Below are 21,115 nucleotides of genomic sequence, written 5' to 3'. Positions count from 1 at the left end.
GATAAACAGTATTCACTATTCAAGAGCTTACTGATGACCAGGGGGGAAACAAGAACGATAACTCAATAATAGTCTCTCTCTTACTTTAAATGAAACATTTATAGCTTTGTTCCTATCATTTGACCAAGTAGTGACAACTTTAGGTGTTTTTTTTCCCCAAGGAAATACAGAAGGATGTATTAGAAGGAATGTTATTAAGATTTTACAATGCAAAATACCTTAAAGTTATTAAACACGGTTATGAATATCTGATTATTTATGGAACAAGAGCTGTGTGCTACAGACTCCAAAATGGGACAAATCAAAATCTCTTGAGCGGGCGAAATAGTTTGAAAGATAAGTTTATACTACAAATGTAAAGCTCATTTATAGCTTCAATTAAATCCCTGGCTGGTGGGAATACAAATAATTTAGAATGATAAAGCTTTCGGGGAAAGTCCTGACAAACAGTGAAGTATACGAAATGTATGTTTGTTATATATGATGAAAGAGACAACTTATATTGCTATTCCTGTGGCACACCTGAAGCATAAGTACATTATAAGGTAATGTACTTACATTTAGCTAAGATCTATTTTCTTCATTAAGTTAAATTATTTCAATATAGTACATAAAGGGGCAAAGATAGTTTAGGTTTCCTCAAACTCTGTGAGTAAAAGGATCACACCAACATTATTTTTTTTAATGCAACTTTTTACCTACAGGGTCTAATGCTCTGAAGCATGAGAAATTGAAGGGTAGTGAAACATATTGTTAAGGATCCACAAAAAATTGTAAAAGTTTTGTTTGAAGTAGCTCTTTTAATAGCAAAGAATAAAAAGACCTCAGATCACAGAGGGGGTTAAAAAAAAAAAAACCCATGAATTCTTGTATTCTGAGTACCGCCAAAAGTTAAAATGAAGTAGAGATTCCAAAGTATCTTTTTTTTTAGCATCTACAGTCAAAAGTCAAATTGCTGGCTTACCTGACCTAAAAAAAATTTACCAAAGAGTAAATCATCACTCTTTTTCTTTTCTTTCACTACTTGCTTTTGCTCAATCCATGTACAAAGGAAATGTGCTTAATTCCTTGCCATGCATGAGTATTAAATTAAAGATACCCTGGAAAAAGAACTGCTTTATTTTTCTTTCTCCATCATTAGACACTTGCAAACTTGCCAAGATAATAACTTTCCCAGGAGCTTGACATATTTGCCAGATATAGTTGATATTCTGAATATGAATTCCGAAACTTCAAGAAGTGAAGACCAACATTATTGCTCCTCATGATGTTTTAAACTTTTATACCAAAATCTAGTTATATATTCAGTGAATCAGAGCTAAAAATATCTTTTCATTTTCCTGACTGTACAATTTGCCATAAAAAGGTTACTAAAAAATATTTCAAGAGAAAGAATAAAGTCTCACTGAGTTTGTCTGGGATGAATTCAGGAAGTGCTTTCCTGATGCTGTGGTTGAAAATACCATTTGAAAGTCAGTCTTAGCAAAATTTAATAGAAGTTATTGGAGCTTAAATTTTAAATCAGTCACTAAAAAATTGTTAGAAAATCATAGTGGAGAATTTTGGGCAAAACATTTCAATATTTACTTCAAAATAAATTAGTAGGCCTAGCACGTAATTATTATAATCAACATATAAAGTTGGTTGTCATAATTTGTATCAAGAAAAACATAGCAAACACCATTCTTGACATAGAAGGTGACCACATTTGTACTTGACCCTTGATGCTATGTATGATACAAAAGCTTGTCGTAAGCAAGCTGATTTAGTGCCCTTATTGATAAAACATGTAGTTTTTAAATGTTAAAAAACCAGAATCAAGTGTTTAATATTTTAAAATAATCATTATTTAAAGTTGTTTTATTAAGAATTTTAAATTTATCCAAAATTTAAAATGATATCAAAGAAAAGCACGGGATTTTTATACTAATGCAAAGGGTGCATGAATTTTAAAATGTGGATAAACTTTGGTACATAACTACATTTATTGATTTGGAACAATGGTAGCATTAACTTCTGTAAGTTTTTAAAAAGGTTAAAAAACAGCATATGTACTACATAAGTATAGTGTACACATAAATATGCATATATACATGCATACAACATGCATGTGAGTATGAATCATAAAAGGAGTCTTCAAAAGAAAAACACATGGTAGCACTGGCTTTCTCTAGAGTAGCTGAATACTAAGTAATCTGGGATATGTCCGTCAAGACAGGCCAACTTATGCTGCTGTGATAACAAATAACTCTTGTTCACAATTTATTGGCCAAAGCAATCCACAAGGCCATGCCCTAGTTTAACAGGGAAGGGAGGTATAATCTTCCTGCAGGGGTTGGGATCCAAATACCAGAAAACAGTAATACAGTCATTTACATTAAGCAAATTATACTCAATTTTTTTTTTTACTCTACAATAGTGAGAATGATAAATACATATACATATATATTTGCATTGAATTTTATTTTTAATACTTTTTTTTGATGTGGACCATTTTTTAAGTTGTTATTGAATTTGTTACAATATTGCTTCTGTTTTATGCTTTTTTTTTTTTTTGGTTTTTTGGCCCTGAGGCATGTGGGACCTTAGCTCCCTGACCAGGGATCGAACCCGCACACCCTGCATTGGAAGGTGAAGTCTTAACCACCAGGGAAGTCCCTTGCATTGAACTTTAAAAGAAACTTTTGTCAAGGATTTAATAACTTCAAAAAAGATGCTACAGTTTTATGAACTCAATTATTTCTCATCCAAAGTTAACTTTTCTAGAAATTCTTGCTATACCAGGTTATCTTTTTCCCCTCTGAACTCTGAAAATCTTTTGATTTTCTGGTATATGTCTGATATATTTGGATATGTAAATCAGAACCCCATATTTTAACAGTAACTTCCCTAAAAGATAACAAATCCCTATTAAATTAAAGGGTTAAATTGCATTTTAAAATTAATCTTGGGCTTCCCTGGTGGCGCAGTGGTTAAGAATCCACCTGCCAATGCAGGGGACACAGGTTCGGGCCCTGGTCCTGGAAGATTGCACTTGCCTCAGAGCTACTAAGCCGGTCTGCCACAGCTACCGAGCCTGCGCTCTAGAGCCCGCGAGCCACAACTGCTGAAGCCCGCACACCTAGCCCATGCTCCACAACAAGAGAAGCCACCGCAATGAGAAGCCTGCACACTGCAACGAAGAGTAGCCCCCGCTCACCGCAACTAAAGAAAACTTGTGCACAGCAACGAAGACCCAATGCAGCCAAAAATAAATAAATAAATAAATAATTTAATTAACTTTAAAAAAAATAAAATTAATCTTTATGACACTATGCCATAGGTTGGGTTCTCCAGGTGGAGTTTGGGGCTACAGTATGCATATTATGTAAAAGGAATGAAATGTTTATTAGGTGAAAGGAATGAAAAGAAAGCAGGATTGGACAAAGGACGTGAAAATGTGATGCAGGCCAATAAAGCCTCGGCCAACCTAGCCCCAGATTTGCCCTGTGTTCACCAGAAATGTCCAGGCCTTTATACCTCCTCCTCACATAGTCACCAGATACAGGATGCCTGTGGAAAGTCACGACCTCATTCAAGATGGGTCCCTGAAGCTGAACCAGATCCCTATTTGCTGACGGAGATGCATTCTGGTGACCATATAGCTATGCTTGCTGTAGCTAGGCAGCAAGTTCTCCTTTAAAGAGGATATGGACCCCATATCTTTGTGTCTGTTACGCTCTGTAAGGGTGTTTTAATGAAAACCTTGAAAAATGACTCTACATTTATAGTACACACACACACACACACACACACAATCATATCTGGTGCACCCACTTTATGGGAAAAAAATACCAATTTGGCAGAGATTTATAGAGTTCCTAGTGTAACTGTACTAAGAGACACACCAAATGAGAAATCAGCCCCTGCCCTCAGGAAACTAGCTGCCCATGCATCTTACACAGATGTCACAATGATAGAAAAATAATCAAGTTGTCCTGCTCACCCTTTGCAAGATACCACTCAGTTCACTGTATTTTTACTCAGGTAAAATCTGATTTAAAAAAAAACAAAAAAAACTTTAATCCTCTCTTCTTTTCTTCTAATAAATATTCCGTTACTAATCATCCCTCCCCACACCTCTTCTCCCCAGCATTGCTGACTTTATGTCTTGTTGTTAGAATTAGATACTGTTCCCCAATACATATCCTAAAAATCCTAGCTAAAATACTCAACATTTTGGCTTTCCCTGCTGCTTCTAACTTCCCTATCCAAGTAGAAAGGGCAGAGAAATATAAAGAGGAGAAAAGGGAACCAATTCAATCTTCCAAATGTTCCTGATGATGGCTGAAATGAGATTCAAAGCTTTAAAACAAAGATCACATATTCAAGAAAAAAGGAAAAACCCAGAAGAAGGAAAATTCCTATTTAGCAAATAGCTGCCATGACAAATTTGTTTTTCAGCTTCTCAATTATGAAATAAAAACGAGGCATGAGCATCTGTTGGGGATTTATAACTGGACTCCTATCTGCCAGGGAAAAAGGAGTAATTTACTCAGTTGAAATTGGAGGTTAACTTAGAACGATAAAGTTCATATTTTCAAAAGGAAGTTTCTAATCATACACAGCAATCAAAAGCCTAATGAACCTGCAAAATAAGCAACCTATACATTCTTAATAATTATGTTTTAAAATCAGAATGCGTCACAATTTTTTATTCCATATACATACACTTACATCGTAAAAAGCTTCTTATTGGCTTTAAAATGCTCTCAAATGTATGAGTGTGTGTTTATACAGCCCATCAACATCCCACAATCATCATAACAAACTATAAGAAAAAACAAACAAAATGACTAACTGACCAATTAACAATCATAAATATTTTCCATCAAGACAGGACATCCTAATAAAGGCATGGTCACACTTTAGACACTGCTTGTGTGCCTAAAACTTTACCGATGGGATGATAATCTAATAACAGTTCATTCAAATATCTTCACTCTCACTAGCCTTGTCACATCTGATAAACTCTGATAATTGATAAACAGCAAAGATTTATATACTTCACAACCATTAAAGTAAAAAAATTATCTAGTTACACAGTGGTTTACACAATGACAAGCTCAAGCATTTGCTCATGTTTAAACTTATTAAGAATGGATGCAATTCCAAGGTAAAGATGGCAAACTGGACATATGTACCCATCCTGTACTCTCTTGAATCCCCACTCACCAAAATTTTAGAAGCTCCAAAACAGATGGTAGCAAGTTTAGCATACAAAATGCAAACAAACAACAAATGATTATTAAACTGGCAGCAGGGAAAGCCTAAAAGCAGCCTTATTTATATGACAGAACAACCAAAAGGCTCAGGGCTGACACCAGGAAGTGGGAATGACCAGAAGGTCTATATATAGAGGTCTAAAATATGAAAGCGTGACTGGAAGTCTTTTCAGTAGATATTTAATCCTTATATCCCTTATCCCCCTCTGCTGACATAGGTAACTGCCTCTACCAAACCCAAAGAGGGTAAAACAGAGAACTGGGAAACCCAACCAGTTAGGAACAGGGATACCATCCTGCAACAGGAGGACTAAGTGGATTTCCATCTCCCACTCTGCTTCCAGAAGATTGTCAACTAGGACTCTATCTTCTAGGCAGGAGTTTAGGAGAATTTTTACCAGGACTCTTACAGCACTGCAGGAAAGATGGATAGTGATATATCAAGGGCTTCTCAACAAAACGGCTTCATCAGTTCCTACAGTGAAATTCATGGTGAACCAGCTACCCAGCACACTTGGAGCACCCAATCAGGTTGTTACTGCACCACTTTTAAGTTATGGCCAGACAACTAAGAATCACCAGTTATCACTCCACAGCCTCTAATATTAAAGACAGAGACCAAAACAAACCAGAAGAAAAAAAACTCAGTAGAAACAGAGAAAATACTATTAAAAAAGCTTCAAAAAAAGATCATTAATATTTTCAGTGAGTTAAGAAAACATATTGCAATCTTGAAACAAGAAAAGGATATTATAAAATGGAATATTCTGGGAACAAAAAGGTCTCTTAGAAATTAATAATATTAAAAATTTTAAATTTCAATAGAATAGGTGAAACACAAAGTTGAGAAAATGTCCCTTAATGATGAGCTAAAGGAAAAAATAATTAGAATATAAGAGAGAAAAGATAAGAAAATTAGAAGAGCAATCCAGGAGGTCCAACATTTACATAATAGAAGATCCAAAAAGAAAAGAAAAAGTGAAGGGAGGAACTCATAACAAAATAATTTAAGATACTTTCCTGGAACAGAAGGACATACGCACATTAAAAGAGCTTGACCTCATTAGTCACCAGTCAGGAGGGAAATACAAAACAAAATGACAAGAAGAAACTATTATACACCTCCTATCACCAAAAAGGCATACAATAACAAGTATTGGAGAGGGTGTGGAAAAATCGGAAACGCCACACACTGCTGGCTACATTGTAAAATGGTGCATGCAATTTGCAACATAGTTTAAGACAATCCCTCAAAAATTTAAAGATCGTCATCAGATGACTCAGCACTCCCATTCCTACGTATATACTCAAAAGAATTGAAAACAGGGACTCAAAACAAATGACTATACACAAATGTTCATAGCAGCACTATTCACAGGAGCCAAAAGGCGAAAACAACTCAAATGTACATCAGCTGATGAATGGATAAACAAATGTGATATTATCTTGTTAACCAAGATTTCAGAAATCGAAATCTAATTGAAATAGGCTTTATTTGGGGTGTCAGACTACATGTAGGAGACACAAATTCAAGAAACACTTGAATTGTGTTCTGTAGCACTACAAAATGGAGGAAGCTTATAAAGGCAGAAATTGCAAGGCCACAGTTAGCTACCTAAATTGTTTGTCAAGAATTATAATTGGAACAGGCAAGAAGTAAGGGTGCTTGTTAAGCAAGGACTGGTTGGGGTCTGAAGTGGTTGCATAGCTACAAGGGGTGGGGACCTTGAGACTATACAAAGTTGCAGCTGAGGGATGTTGTTCTAAACACAGCTGGTGGTATCATAGGGTTTGATATAGTTCAGAGCAAATTCAAATGCTCAGTGGGGCAGAGATGTGTCTGAAACCAGAACCTCAATGACTGCCTGACACCCTTTTTGTATGCCTGATCTATGATTATGCCATTATAATTTCAATTTGTCATCAATCCATATACCATGGACAATTATTCAGCCACAAAAAAGAATGAAGTACTGATACAGGCTACAACATGAATGAACTTTAAAAGCATTATACTAAGTGAAAGAAACCTGCACAAAAAGTCACATATTAATGATTCCATTTAGATAAAATGTCCAGGCAAATCTATAGAGATATAAAGTATATTAGTGATTGCTAGCAGTTAGAAGGGTAAAGAATTCAGGGTGACTGCTAATGGATATGGGACTTCTGTTTAGGGTGATGAAATTTTCTAAAATTAGGTAGCAGTGATGGTTCCCAAACTCTGAGAATATACTAAAAACCACCGAATTATACACTTTAAAAGAGTGAATTTTGTTATGTGAATTGTTGTATTAAAAAAAAGAGAATGGAAAGACATGAGTTTCCAGATTGAAAAGGTGCACTGAATGAAAACAAAGCTACATCTTGGTCAACTCTTTGCTTCATCATGAAATTTCAAAACACTGGAAATAAAGAGAAGTATTTTAACAGAAACAGTGGAAACTAGACAACAATGGAGCAATTTCATTGAAATTCTAATGAAATTATTTCCAACCAAGAAACCTATATCTAGCCAAAATGTCAATCGAACATAAGTGCAGAATAAAGATATTTTCAGCAATGCAATGTCTCAAATAAAAAAATGTCCCACACACTCTTTCCTAGAAAGCTACTAGAAATTGTGTTCACCCCAAAACAAAACAACATGAGATGGAGGAAAAAAGAGCTCCAGCCCAGTAGCGAGGGGAGGGGCACCGCAGGAAACTAGTGACAGGAGATGCACCAGGCAGAGGCTTGGGGAGGTCTTGAATTAATGGTAGAAATGAAAACTGGGCAATTATTAATTTCAGGGAAAACAAAAAAGCAATCACAGTATACTACATGCCTCAGCTATAAACAAGATTTATATTGACATAATAATGTAAATTTTGAATTTCTGATCTAATCAAAATTATAATATACCTATATTGAGAGGATGGAAGGTTGGGAGGGTGGCAGGATAGGATGTTCACTTGTTTCAAAGCGGAAACATTTTTTAAAAGACCACTAAATTCCCATTTTTCACTGTAGGAATCAATGGATGATGCCAAAAGGCGAATAATCAAGAAGTGGCAATAAAAGAAAGTCTTATTAAATATTCAGAGGAAAATCCGAAAGAATCAGTTAAAAGAGCTGAAAGCAAAAACTATTTTTCATAACAAACCACAGAATTAACTGACTCTTTGTATGCGTGTGATGTACAACTTGCATAAAAACAACAATCACAGCAACAAAATGAATGATTTAACCCTGGTGTGGGTTTAACTGCCCTTTACCAATGCATAAAGTGCATATTAAACTAAAATATTATGTGATGTTAACTGAATGAATTTGAAATAAATAAATGTAAGAAATAATAATAATCATATGAAAGAAGACCATTCATTATAATGGTCATTATAATGATATGCCTTTATCAAATTACTGATTTTGAAAATTGGTGAGAAGTTAGACACTCCATTTCGTATGATATATAATAATGTATACTTCGCTTAGAGAGAAATCTGCTAATGATTTTTTTCTCCAATTACTTCATGGTCTATTCAAACATAATGTGAAGGTAATTGGAATTATTGATCATCTTCATCCTGAACTTGGGCACTTTCATCAGACGGCAACTGTAGTACTTTAGCTGGAACGTTTGTCCAATTTCTCCAAGCTGATCATTACTGTCAGTCTTATTAATGCATCGCTCTCCTGCTTCCACCTGCCCCCTGAAGTATGCACAGTTTTTTTAAGATTATTATTTCCTTAACTAAGGAAACTTGGAAATGATTTTTGTGAGGAAAAACAAACGATTAATACGCGAAATATGTTTTTTCCTTTCTGAAGGAATTCTCTTTTTTTACTACTGTTATCTTCCCTATGACTTCCTTCTACAAATGAAGTCTTTTTTTTCAGTCCATTCTTTTCAAATATCACAGATTATACCAGCTTCACCATTAAACGTCTATAGTTTAAATGATTAAATTTGAAATTAAAGTAATAAAAATAATTTTTAAAGAAACCATAGGGGCATACTGTATTGTCATAAAAACAGTCTAATCTGTAGTGGAATGTACTCATAAACTGTGTGTCTTTGTAAATAAGCAGGCATTTACTATCACAACAGTTAAAGATCAGACACACTCCCATCTTAAATCATGTGGATTAAAATACTGAACTGTAATCAGGACTTCCGAATAAGGAAAGGCAACCATATGAAATAAAACTAGAACACAGAGAAGATAGGTATGATGTAAACAGAAAAAAATACACTAAAATCTCAGCACCCAACATGACAGTGAACAAACACAGTTTAAAGTGACTAAAGGAGACCATGACTCCCTATTAGATGAGAAAAAGCCATTAGGGAAAAGGATAGAAAAGAAGATAATTGACTTTGTCCTACCAATTAGAGAAATAAGACATTCATAACAGAGCACTGATTGAAAGCTGGCTTGTTTTCTTTTTCATTTCTTTAATTTCTCCTTATGGTTCAAAATTCTTTTATCTTTAGCTGCCTGCATGTTCTGTCATCCACAACGTTTACATCTGTTCACTTGCAGTACTTGGTTCTGCATGGCAACCCACCCCTTCAGAATATAAGATCATAGTATTACACTGCATAACTAGCTCTCCGTATATGAAACTAAAACATCCTTGAAAGTCTTCCATAAAGAAAAGTCCATGAGTCAAATCCAGTTTTCCTACTGTTGTCACTAAAACACAAATATATTCCAGTCCATGACATGTGAAGATCTATGACAGCGACTTATAACTCAAATGGCACATGAAGATTATCTAGTCTAAGATCACAGTCCTCCACCAGATTTCAACCTTGTTAAAAGTAAGGGCTATATATTTGTATCCCTAGAGCTTAAGGATAGTCCCTGGCACAGAGAAGACAGGCCACATACGTTGGAGGAAAAAAAAAATGAATGAATTATTAAACGAATGACCATAACAAGTTGTGTTTCTGCTTCCCAAAATTATGCCAAATGGGATGAGTTTAAATAACAGTGCAAAAACTTGGGCAGTCCTTTGCTATGTAAACTTGGAGCTATCCAGATTCACACTCGACACAGGAGATGATGCAGCTACTGGAAAGGGCATGCATGGAGTACTGAATATCTAAGCCTGAATTTCCTCATCTGCAGAATGGAGGCACCTTATATCCACTTCACGGTTTCAGTTGGCACTATATGACATAACATCTAAATGACATACTTCAATCCCTTGCATAAAGTACAGGTTAGGAACCCTCTCTACAATATTTCTGATGGAAATCCACTTATCCTCTACTGAATGTTCTTAGTGATAAGGTGTTCATTACACAAGGCACTGAATTTAATTTATGAGTAACACAAAACATTTGAACATTCTTCCCAGGATTAAACCAAAACTAGCCTCTCTAGAACTCTCACACTTGGCTTTCTTATCCTCTCTGGAATACTTATGTTACCTTTTCTCTACACTCTTCAGTATGGCTTCAATTCTCCTGAGTAAGTCTTCCTGGCACCTTTACTGGTTCCATGTTGTATCCGTTCACATGCCCTTCCAGGTGCACTCTCCTGTTTGCTTCAGCTCTTTGAGCCAAAGAAATTACTAGTCTTTTTCACATAAACTGTTTTTAAGTTAACTTTCCTCCACCCTGTTTATCCCTTTTTTTTTTTGATGTGGACCATTTTTAAAGTCTTTATTGAATTTGTTACAATATTGCTTCTTTTTTTTTTTTTTATGTATCGGTTTTTTGGCCACGAGGCGTGTGGGATCTTAGCTCCCTGACCAGGGATCGAACCCACACCCCCTGCATTGGAAGGTGAAGTCTTTAACCACTGGACTGCCAAAGAAGTCCCTGCACCCTGTTTTTCTGTATTAGGTTGGGCTGCCTTTTTTTTAAACCAAATACACTGTTTTACTTAGCCCCACAGCAATTCACCTTGTAGGTTCTGCTCATCATTTCACCAGATCTTTTTTCACCCCTGATTCCATCACTCCAAGTGTTAATTATGACTCCCAGCGACAACACATACACAAATAGGTCAAGCACATCATCTCAATGTCTTCATCTGAGTCATTAATAAAAATATCAAATAGGACAAGGTCAAGGACAATGCCCTCCAGCATACAGCGATAGACTTTTCTCCATCCCAGTGTCGATTCATTAATCAATAGGCTTTGGGTGAAGTTGTTCAACCAGCAATAAACTGAAAGAATAATCTTCTAACAACTGAATTTCAATTTTATGTTGATAAGGATCTCATGAGAGTCCCTGCCGCAACCTTTGCTGAAATAAGAACTAACACTGTTTCTTATTAAAAGGGAATGATTAGGGCTTCCCTGGTGGCGCAGTGGTTGAGAGTCCGCCTGCCGATGCAGGGGACGCAGGTTCGTGCCCCGGTCCGCGAAGATCCCACATGCCGTGGAGCGGCTGGGCCCGTGAGCCATGGCCGCTGAGCGTGCACGTCCAGAGCCTGTGCTCCGCAATGGGAGAGGCCACAACACTGAGAGGCCCGCGTACCGCAAAAAAAAAAAAAAAAAAAGGGATTGAATAGACTTGAATGTCTAAAAATCTTTTTTTGCATTTCACTAATGTTCTACAGTAAGCTTACATGTCTACAGATTCAGAGGTGTGTTCCCTACCACCTTTGAAAAACCAGCATTCCTTATATAACCTTCATTCTTGATGATTTCTCAAAGATTATATGCAATGGTTTTCTTTTCACATTCTAGATGTAATTTACCTGGAACTACATAATGAACTCATTGTAGTAGATGTTTATATGAGTGTGGGTTTTTTTGGAGGGGGGGTTGGGAAGAGCAGGGAACTAAGGAAAGCATGTCCTATATCTGAAATTATTCCCTATATTGGGAAAATCCCCTGCTTTATGAATTTTGGTGGGAGGCAAGACCAAACCGTCGTTACAAAAGTCAAAAGGCCAGACACTCACCTTCTCAGGGGCCTGTGCAGTCAAAACATGGGCATGGGACCTAGTGTCAGCTAACCAAACACAACCAACCCTCACTTAGCATTAGGAGCTAACAACCCAAAGAAGCAGGGAGAATGTCGACACCATTTTGACATCATCAGTGAAGGTAATAACATCCAGTCACACAGGGCAGCCACGCCAGTCAAGTAAGAGACAATATATCTGCAGCCAGCAGTCCTGGGGGCAGCAGGATGTGCAGTGGGCAGGTCCACGCATGATACTGGTTCTGGGTCTGGCTCTCCAGCCTCACACTGTTCCTGCCCATTTTTAAAGTCTTCTCAGCAGGTCTGTCAGCCACACGTTAACCTCTTGATAAACTTTTCAGATTAATTCAGCTAAAGAGGATGTCTGTTGCTTGAAATAGAGAACTCTGACTGGTACATTTTTCAGAGCAGCCAGGCACTTTAATTCCTTTGACACAACTAGGTGGTTTCTGACTATCTCATTGTCTGCGGTCTGCTCTACCCGTTATGGAGTAAGATTTGCTCTACATCTTCTGCTTGGAAGAGAATTGTTTTGAGAGAAAAAATAAAGACTACAAAATAGGAGCTAAAGATGGAATATAGATAAATAGAAAAATAAAGAAAAAAAGGTTAAATATGAATTAAGTAGTTCTGCTTTCCCTAGGTTGTTCGCAATAAGTAGTAAAACTATTAAGAGTCTCTTGCCCTTCCTGCTTCAAATGTCACTCATTCACTCATATAAAACTTACTGGCTAAGCACCTACTATGTGCCAGACACTCTGCTAGGCATTGGAGAGGCAGCCTCTGCTCTTGTGAAACCCCAGTCTATCTAGCTCAGAGTCTCAGGTGAAATAGTTTTATCTGGTTTCATAAATAATCTCCTTTCTTACAGGTACTTCCTTCTCAGTATCCTCTGTTGGTGTTCCTCATCACGTTACAGTGCCTTAATGTTATGCTGAATGTTGAAGTGTCCCAGTGTTCAGTCCATGAAACTCTCTTCCATTTCTATGTCCATTTGCTCATACAGTGTTTTAATTATTGATTGCTGGACAAGAAACTAACCCAAAACTTCGTGGCTTGAAACAACCACCGTTATATTATCTCTGACAATTCTTGGGTCGAAAATTCAGAAAAGGCATAGCAGAGGACAATCCATCTTGGCTCCATGTGACATCTGTGAGACTGGAATCTGCCCCTTACCCCCACCCAAGAAGCCTTCTTCAGTCACATGTCTGGCACTAGCCTGGAGGGGCAAATGGCTTGGCTGGGGTCCTATGTCTCAGGCCTAACTAACTTCACACTGTCTTCTGGGTTCTCAGTGCTCCTCCATGTAATCCAGGGCCTCTCCCCATGGTCTCTCCAGCAGGACAACTGGAATTCTAACATGGCTGATCAGGATGCTCAAGAGTGCAAAACAGAAGCTGTCAGGACCACAACTGGCAGAGTGTTCCTTCCACCATGCTCTTTTATTGGTTAGAGCAAGTCACAAGCCCAGCCTTAATTAAGGGGCAGGGACTACACAAGGGTGTGAATATCCAAAGGCATGGTTCATTTAGCGCCACCAAGGTAACAATGACCACACCTGGTGATCTCATCTAATCCCCTTGTTAAATATTATCTATGACCCAGACAACTTCCAAATCTCTACGTTGGACCTCTCTCCTAAATCCCAGACCCATATGTCTAACTGCCTTGTGACATCTTCACTTGCATATATAATAGGCATCTCAAAGTTAACCCCTTCAAGGCTGAGTTGCATCTTCCTGCAGTCTGCTTCATCTCTCCTCACAGCAGCTCCACTGTTACAGTTGTTTCAGCCAAAACAACTTGGGATCATCCCTGACTCTCCTTCATTTCTCAAATGCCACATCAAATGCTATCAGCTCAACCTTAGAAATACATCTAGAACCCAACCACTTCTCACAACCTCCACTGCTGACATCATCCCACGCTTAGACAGCTGTGACAGCCTCCTAACTGGTCTCTGTTTCAGAACTTGCCCATCTTCAATCTATTCTTGAGAAAGCAGCCAGAGAGATTCAATTAAAATATAAGCCAGATCAGATCATTTCTCTGTTCAGCATCCTTTAGTGGTTTCCCATCTCATTCTGAGCAAAAGAAAAGTTCATCAAAATAAAACTTTACAAGGCCCGACACAATCTGGACCCCATTGTGTCTTGGATTTTGTCTCCTCCTCCTGTCCTCCTTGCCTGCTCCATTCCAGCACAGAAGCCCCGCTGCTCCTCACATAAGTCTTCTATCTGGAATGTTCTTGCCTTGAATATATGTCTTCCTGCTACACCTCCCTCAGATTGTTACCTAAACACCTTCTCAGCGAGGCCTTCCCTGATCACTGTCATTTAAAGTTGTACGTGCATGCACGTGTGCACATATATCATATCTCATAGGAAAGCAGAAAACTTTTCAATTGCCTCAGGATACTTTAATCTGGAAACCAGAATACTGATGGAGAGCTACAGTTTTTGAGAACAGATGTGGTATAAAATCATGCAAATTAAAGCATTCTTTGTAGATTTAGAAATCAAAATGTATGAGGCATAGAAACCAAATAATTAGGTAAATTGTGTGGCACGGTGAAAAGACAGAACATAACTTTCAGCTGCCAGTCCCATATCCAGCATCACACATACCTCAGGCCATCAAATAAAACTATGAAGATGGTTAACACCAGCAGGCTGCAGAGTGAAATGGAGTAATGAGGAATTTTAGGCACAGCAGACTTGGGCTAAAGTCTTATCTTTACCTTTTTAACTTAACCAAATGATTTAGTAAATCTTAATTTCTCTAAGCATTCTTTTTCCTCATCGAGTATAAAAAAACTGGATAACAAAAACACTTGCCTTATGTACTTCATAGGGCTAAAGATGGAATCTAATGGAATAGCATTTATGAGAGAGTGCTCTGTAGAATGTAAAACACTATAAAAACATATTATGTGAAAAAAAAGAAGAAAAATACCTTATGTGATTTTTGGTGATTCATAAATCCCTTCATATGACTTTTGGTGACACAGTTTTTTTTCATGTGGAATATAGATTTTTGTATTACATAACGGTGCACATTAGCTTAGAATATTTCACAGTAGAAGAAATAAAATTATTGCTCCAAATAATCATGATCAGTTATAAGTTTGTTGCTTTTCTTCTTATATTTATATGTTATTAAATATGTAATTACATATTTAAATATGTAATGAAAAATGTAATGTATTATTAAATATGTAATGAAAAATGCTGCTATACACACTTTGCCCTCATGCAATTTAAAACAGAACAGAATGGTTATGCACTTTAACTAATGTAATATATATTTACATAATCATGTTTACTATTAATATTCTTATTTCCACTTACAGAATCTGTTTTAGATATTTCAGCATGGTGTTAAGCAGGGTAATGTGGCACTTATTAGTCTTTGGCAAAAAATAAAAACTAAATTGCTTAACTTTTTGTTTAAGTAGAAAAAAATTTTGCTAGCATTTTCACATTTTTTATATTTCTCTTCCATGTCTCAAACCCAGGCAGGAAAAAAAGATGGCTATAATAATATTTTAGACCATTATGAAACCACATACCTTTTCAAGCTAATAGAGCCACTGCTTGGATAAAGATACTCCTTCACATTTGACAACAACTGGAGAAAGGAAGTACCCAAAAGAGCCCCCATCACGAGGGCCCGAAGGTTACACCAATGAGCCATGAGCAGCTTGGGGGCACATTTCCCAGTGTGTGTCAGCCTTGCAGCTTGCAGACCACTATATCTACACATTTTGAAAGTGTGTAAGAAACTAAATTTCAGATGTTTCAGGAGTTTTACCCAGTACTTAAGAGATAGCCTACACAAACAATATCCTATTATACACTGAATCACTTTAATAGTGACCTCCAAAGTCATTTCCTCGAATATTCTTTCACATCAATAACTTCTCATCACTTATTTCATTATTCTGGCCCTCAGAAGGCTTTTATGTAATCTAAAATGTCATTCATGGCAATAATATAAAGCAGCCAGGCTTAGAGTTCTCTTTTAAAGCAAAAAAAACAGAAATATATTTATACGGTGTATACACTATCATAAATAAGAATCTCTTACATTGTGGAACCCAAATTACATAGGTACCTCAAAAAATGCTTGAATACTTAATTAATTCTAACGTCCAAAGGAAAAATTCAATAGTACCTAATGTATCTTAAATTATGTTACTTTTCCTGCATATCTAGGGTTTTCATGAGTATGAGGTATGAATTTTCCTATACTGTTTAACATACTCAGTCCCCTCCCTCAAAAAATATGCTGTTAATTACATGGAACTACAAAATCAACATTTTTTAGAAAATAACTTTGACGTTAACAATTTTTAAATATGGCAATATCATCATTAAGTTTGGGAAACTGTAGATTAAAATGTTTGATACTGATTTTAGGGCTTGCTAAATAACAAGATTCTGTGTGTGTTTGTGTGTGTGTGTGTGTGTGTATTTAAGTAGATCCCAGTGAAATAAATGGGGCAACACTCTAACTTACAAGTTTCCTTTATGGAAACTTAAAACATTTCATAATTAAAATAAAATTTTAAGTGGCTGGGTTTTCAACCAGTCTACAAAACTTATTCAACCTATAGAGCAGTTTAACTGTATTTAGGATTTAAATACAGTTACATCTTAAGTGCAGAAGAGGGAAGGTTGTGGAAAGAAAAGAGGAAGTTTCCTTTCCCCCTTCTGACCAAAAGCTCAACCTAAGTAAAGCTGAACATCAACAGGAGACACAATATTGCAATTAGGATTCAAAGTAAGATGAATCTGAGTCTATCTTTCATGCCACAAGACCCTAAAAAGCATTTCATCTCCCAAATCCTTAGGTTTCTCCTTTGTAGGGTGGTGACAGTCACAGATCCATAAGACTGTTGAGAACATCAAAAGTGAAAATGAATGCAAAACCCCCAGCACAGTGCCCAGCATAAAACTCAATACATTTTAGTTGTTGGTTTTTAGTATTGTGGTCATACTTGTCTTAAACATTATTTCAGCTCCCTTTCTGATCCCTCACTCATCATCTCAAATCCACAAGTGCCCTCCTGTTTCCTACCCTGTGCCCCTCCACTAGATCTGCTCTAATTCCCATGGCATGTCATGCTTTGAAACTTCTATCACCTTCCCACTGCTGTGAAACATGCAAGAAAAGAGTAGAATTTATTTCTGCTAGATACTGTGAGGAAAACAATCTGATTAAATTAATCCATTAAAGTATGTAAGAATCTTAATTTTCCTTGAGATACTGGCATATGTGGGGGAAAAAAAGGCAAGCAATGAAAAAGCAGTGTAAGAAAAGAGAAACTTTAGGAAATATTCAGGGAAGTTATTTTTGTACTGGGCAATAGCCACAGAGGCAGGTTAATACTGTCAGGGAGTCTACACCTTCCCCACTCTAACTGGGAAGACTCTGAAAGGAATTTCTACAGCATAGAGCTCCCCTGCTCCCACCTCCCCAACTCTGATTTCAGAGACTCACTGGACCATTTTACTTAAAATAAGCCAAACAGGGGCTTCCCTGGTGGCGCAGTGGTTGAGAGTCCGCCTGCTGACGCAAGGGACACGGGTTCATGCCCCGGTCTGGGAAGATCCCACATGCCGCGGAGCAGCTAGGCCCGTGAACCGTGGCCGCTGAGCCTGCGCGTCCGGAGCCTGCGCTCCGCAACGGGAGAGGCCACAGCAGTGAGAGGCCCACGTACCGCAAAAAAAAAAAAAAAAAAAAAAGCCAAACAAACAAGTGGTAGCAACAAAAAGCACTTCACTAGAGAGAGCAAAAGGATAGGAGATGAAGTAAATAGAAAAAGACAAAGAAAGTCGGGGATGAGAAAGGCAAAGAAATACTGGAAAAGTAAAGAAATAAAGGTGGAGTGGAGAAAGGAAGAAGAGGCAAGGCAGGGCAATCATAAGTCATGAATGACACCAGTGTACCTCATTCTCTAAAAGAGAACAGGTTAAACTATGCCTTAGCTCCCCCAGAGAAGTTAGGCATGAAATGCCCACAGAGTACTGCATATATGCACCCTATTTTGTGGTTTATTGAAGAGGACCTGGGATGTCTCCAGAAGAATTGGGACCAAGGGGAATTTCACTCGCACAAAGAATAATTTTAAAAGTCAGTCTTAATCAGTTGACAAATACTGCAGGACAGTGAATTTCTTTCCTTTTATGTGGCAACTTCCACAGAATATAAAATGATCAAATGACATCTGATATGCACATTTTTAGCTTCACAAATATATTTAATTTTCTTTTAAGATTTGAAAGACACGTTTTCACATTATTTTTGTTCATTTCTCTATCAATGTTACTGATTTTAGGGGCCAAACTAATTTTTCTTCCTCTCAATTTAATTAACCAGTTTCGAGGGAGGGAACAAGAATATTTTTGAAATCTCTTTTGTAATGTTTTGTGGAAAAGTTAGTCAAGTATACTAAGAAAAAATCTGGATTTAACTGAAATATTGCAACTAGACATACTACAAAATACGAAACAAAAACTCCAATTCTAAATCAGCTGAATACATTACTGACCCCCATATCATCAGTTAAACAAAAGAAATTATATTTGCATTGATGTGTGAATCTGCATCCATTCTTGGTAGCATGTAATATATGCAACTGCTTGGCTCTAGCTGTCCTTGTAGCCACATTACCATATTATTCAAATGTATCTATCATTTATATGTAAATAGACAAGATGAATGGCTTCTTCATAAGACAACAATTTTCAAATGACAAACAGACATAGGCAGACATTAGCAAGATAAAAATGTTGTAAATATTCATTCTATTATATATTTTTAAGGAAAAATGGACACTATTTCAAATGTTTTAAAAAGTAGGGTGGTAATTACAAAATGGGATCTTAATACATTCACAATACCAACAGCTATTCTTCTCAATAAAGGTCTCTACCAATGTCATTTGTATCTTGTAAATTACATGTTCTCAGATCCATCTGTGAAAATTGGGATGTTAATTATCATGGTTACATTTCATGGTTCCACAGTTAAATGCTGAAGTGGTGCTACACAAATACCATATGTTTTTCTAAGAGAAACGGAGGAAGATTAATTATGAGTTCAAGTCTAAGTCTCAACACAATAAGATCATTACATTGTGTGCTACGCAAATTGGAAGTTTTAATTAGTAGCTGAAATACTAACCGAGGGGAAAAACTATGCAGTCTAAATTGTATGTATCAGGCTTTTCTCCACAAAAATCATCCAAATAAGGATGCTTTTGAGAAACCAAGTTATAAATCCAAAGAAAAAAAATTTTTGTTGTCTGTGAACTTCCTTGATGGAGTGATCACCATCATGTTGTTTAATCCTATTTGATAAACCTACAAATTACAGTGTATACTAGTGACACATAGGTTATAGACAATATACCTGATGAAAATTCAACTGAACATTTTTTCTGGATTTTTCTTTAAGATACATTATCATTCAAAATTATGCAAAATTACAAGTCTCATGTACTCAGATAAAATACTCACTTCAGTATAGCTAACTAAAGACAAAACTCTATGATAATACTATAAGAATTTTATTCATATTTATAAAACCTGAATTCTCATTTTACTTACCACATATTCAAACACAAGTGTCAGTGTCTCCTTGGTGTGGATGATGTCATGAAGCAGCACTATGTTAGCATGTTTCAGTCCTTTTAACAGAGAAGCTGTAAAATAAAGTGGACATAGAGACAATTTATCATGGGTAACAAGCAACTGATTTGTTTCATTATCATTTTGGTACATCATCAGATGAAATATACCTATTTTCCAAGCCAATAACAATTCAGAATCAAGGGCAGAGGAACAAGGTTTTCATTTAGATTAAGTTAACTCAAATTAATTCACCTGTTATTTGTTATTAATCTTTAGTTAGATTCCATTATGGTCAGAGAACATACTTGGTTTGATTTCAATTGTTTTAAATTTGGGTTTGTTTAGTTACCTAGCATATGGTTTATCTCCATATGTATGAAAGATATATTCTGTTGATATTGGATGGAGAGTTCTATAAGTGTCGATTAGAGCCTGTTGGTTGCTGGTATCATTGAATTCTTCTACAGTATGTATTTGCTGATTTTTCTGAATAGTGGGTCTATCAATGACTGAGAGAGGGACGTTGACACCCCCAACTGCAACTGGCAATCTGTCAATTTCTTATTTGAGTTCTGCCAGTTTTTGCTTTGTGTGCTTTGAAGCTCTGTAGTTTACTATATATACATTTAAGATTGTTATGTTTTCTTTGTGAATTGGCCCCTTTTACCAAGATAATAATGCATCTCTTTGTCCCTGGTAATTTTCTTTACTCTGAAGTGTTTTGTCTGATATTAACACAGCCACTCCAGCTTGACTCTGATCAGTGTTCATATGATATATCTTTTTATATTTTTTTTCTTTTGGCCTACACCAATGGCCATTCAGGTAGAATACTCAAAGAACAGAAGCTTCCTCTATCATTGTTAATTATTTTAGTAGCACCGTGTCTTCGATTTTGGTTTTTGGTATACAACCTGAAGAGAAAAAAGAAACACAAAACACATTTTTGTGTGTGTGTTCTGTCAGGAACTTGTAACTGCTCATTTATTCATGAAATATTTATTGAGAACCTAGTTAAAAGCACAGGTGGCCCTGGACAAACCTCGAACTCTTGATAATAATACTGCAAGACCACCTCTTTAAAAAGAGATTTATAACACAAAGCATGAACCCTGCTGTAAACTCTGGACTTTGGGTGATAATCACGTGTCAAGGTAGGAGCATCGCTTGTAACAGATGTACCACTCTGATGACACATGTTGATAGTAGAGGAGGATTGGGGTGGAGGGTAGGGAACGGAGTATATGAAAACTCTCTGTACTTTCCACTCC

At 36.6% G+C, this 21,115-nt stretch overlaps 1 protein-coding gene across 1 annotated transcript in view; it reads right to left on the bottom strand.

The window, feature by feature from the left end:
* Positions 1 to 21,115, bottom strand: part of CDK14 (cyclin dependent kinase 14) — a 581,983-nt gene that overhangs the window by 306,316 nt on the left and 254,552 nt on the right. The window contains exon 6 of the mRNA XM_060157002.1: positions 19,821 to 19,915. Within this exon, the coding sequence (XP_060012985.1) occupies positions 19,821 to 19,915 (95 nt within the window). The remainder of the gene's footprint in view (positions 1 to 19,820; positions 19,916 to 21,115) is intronic.

Source organism: Lagenorhynchus albirostris, chromosome 8 (genome assembly GCF_949774975.1).
Source record: "Lagenorhynchus albirostris chromosome 8, mLagAlb1.1, whole genome shotgun sequence".
Taxonomy (NCBI): domain Eukaryota; kingdom Metazoa; phylum Chordata; class Mammalia; order Artiodactyla; family Delphinidae; genus Lagenorhynchus; species Lagenorhynchus albirostris.
The sequence above is the reverse complement of the archived record's forward strand: the minus strand, read 5'-3'. Positions and strand labels throughout refer to the sequence as shown.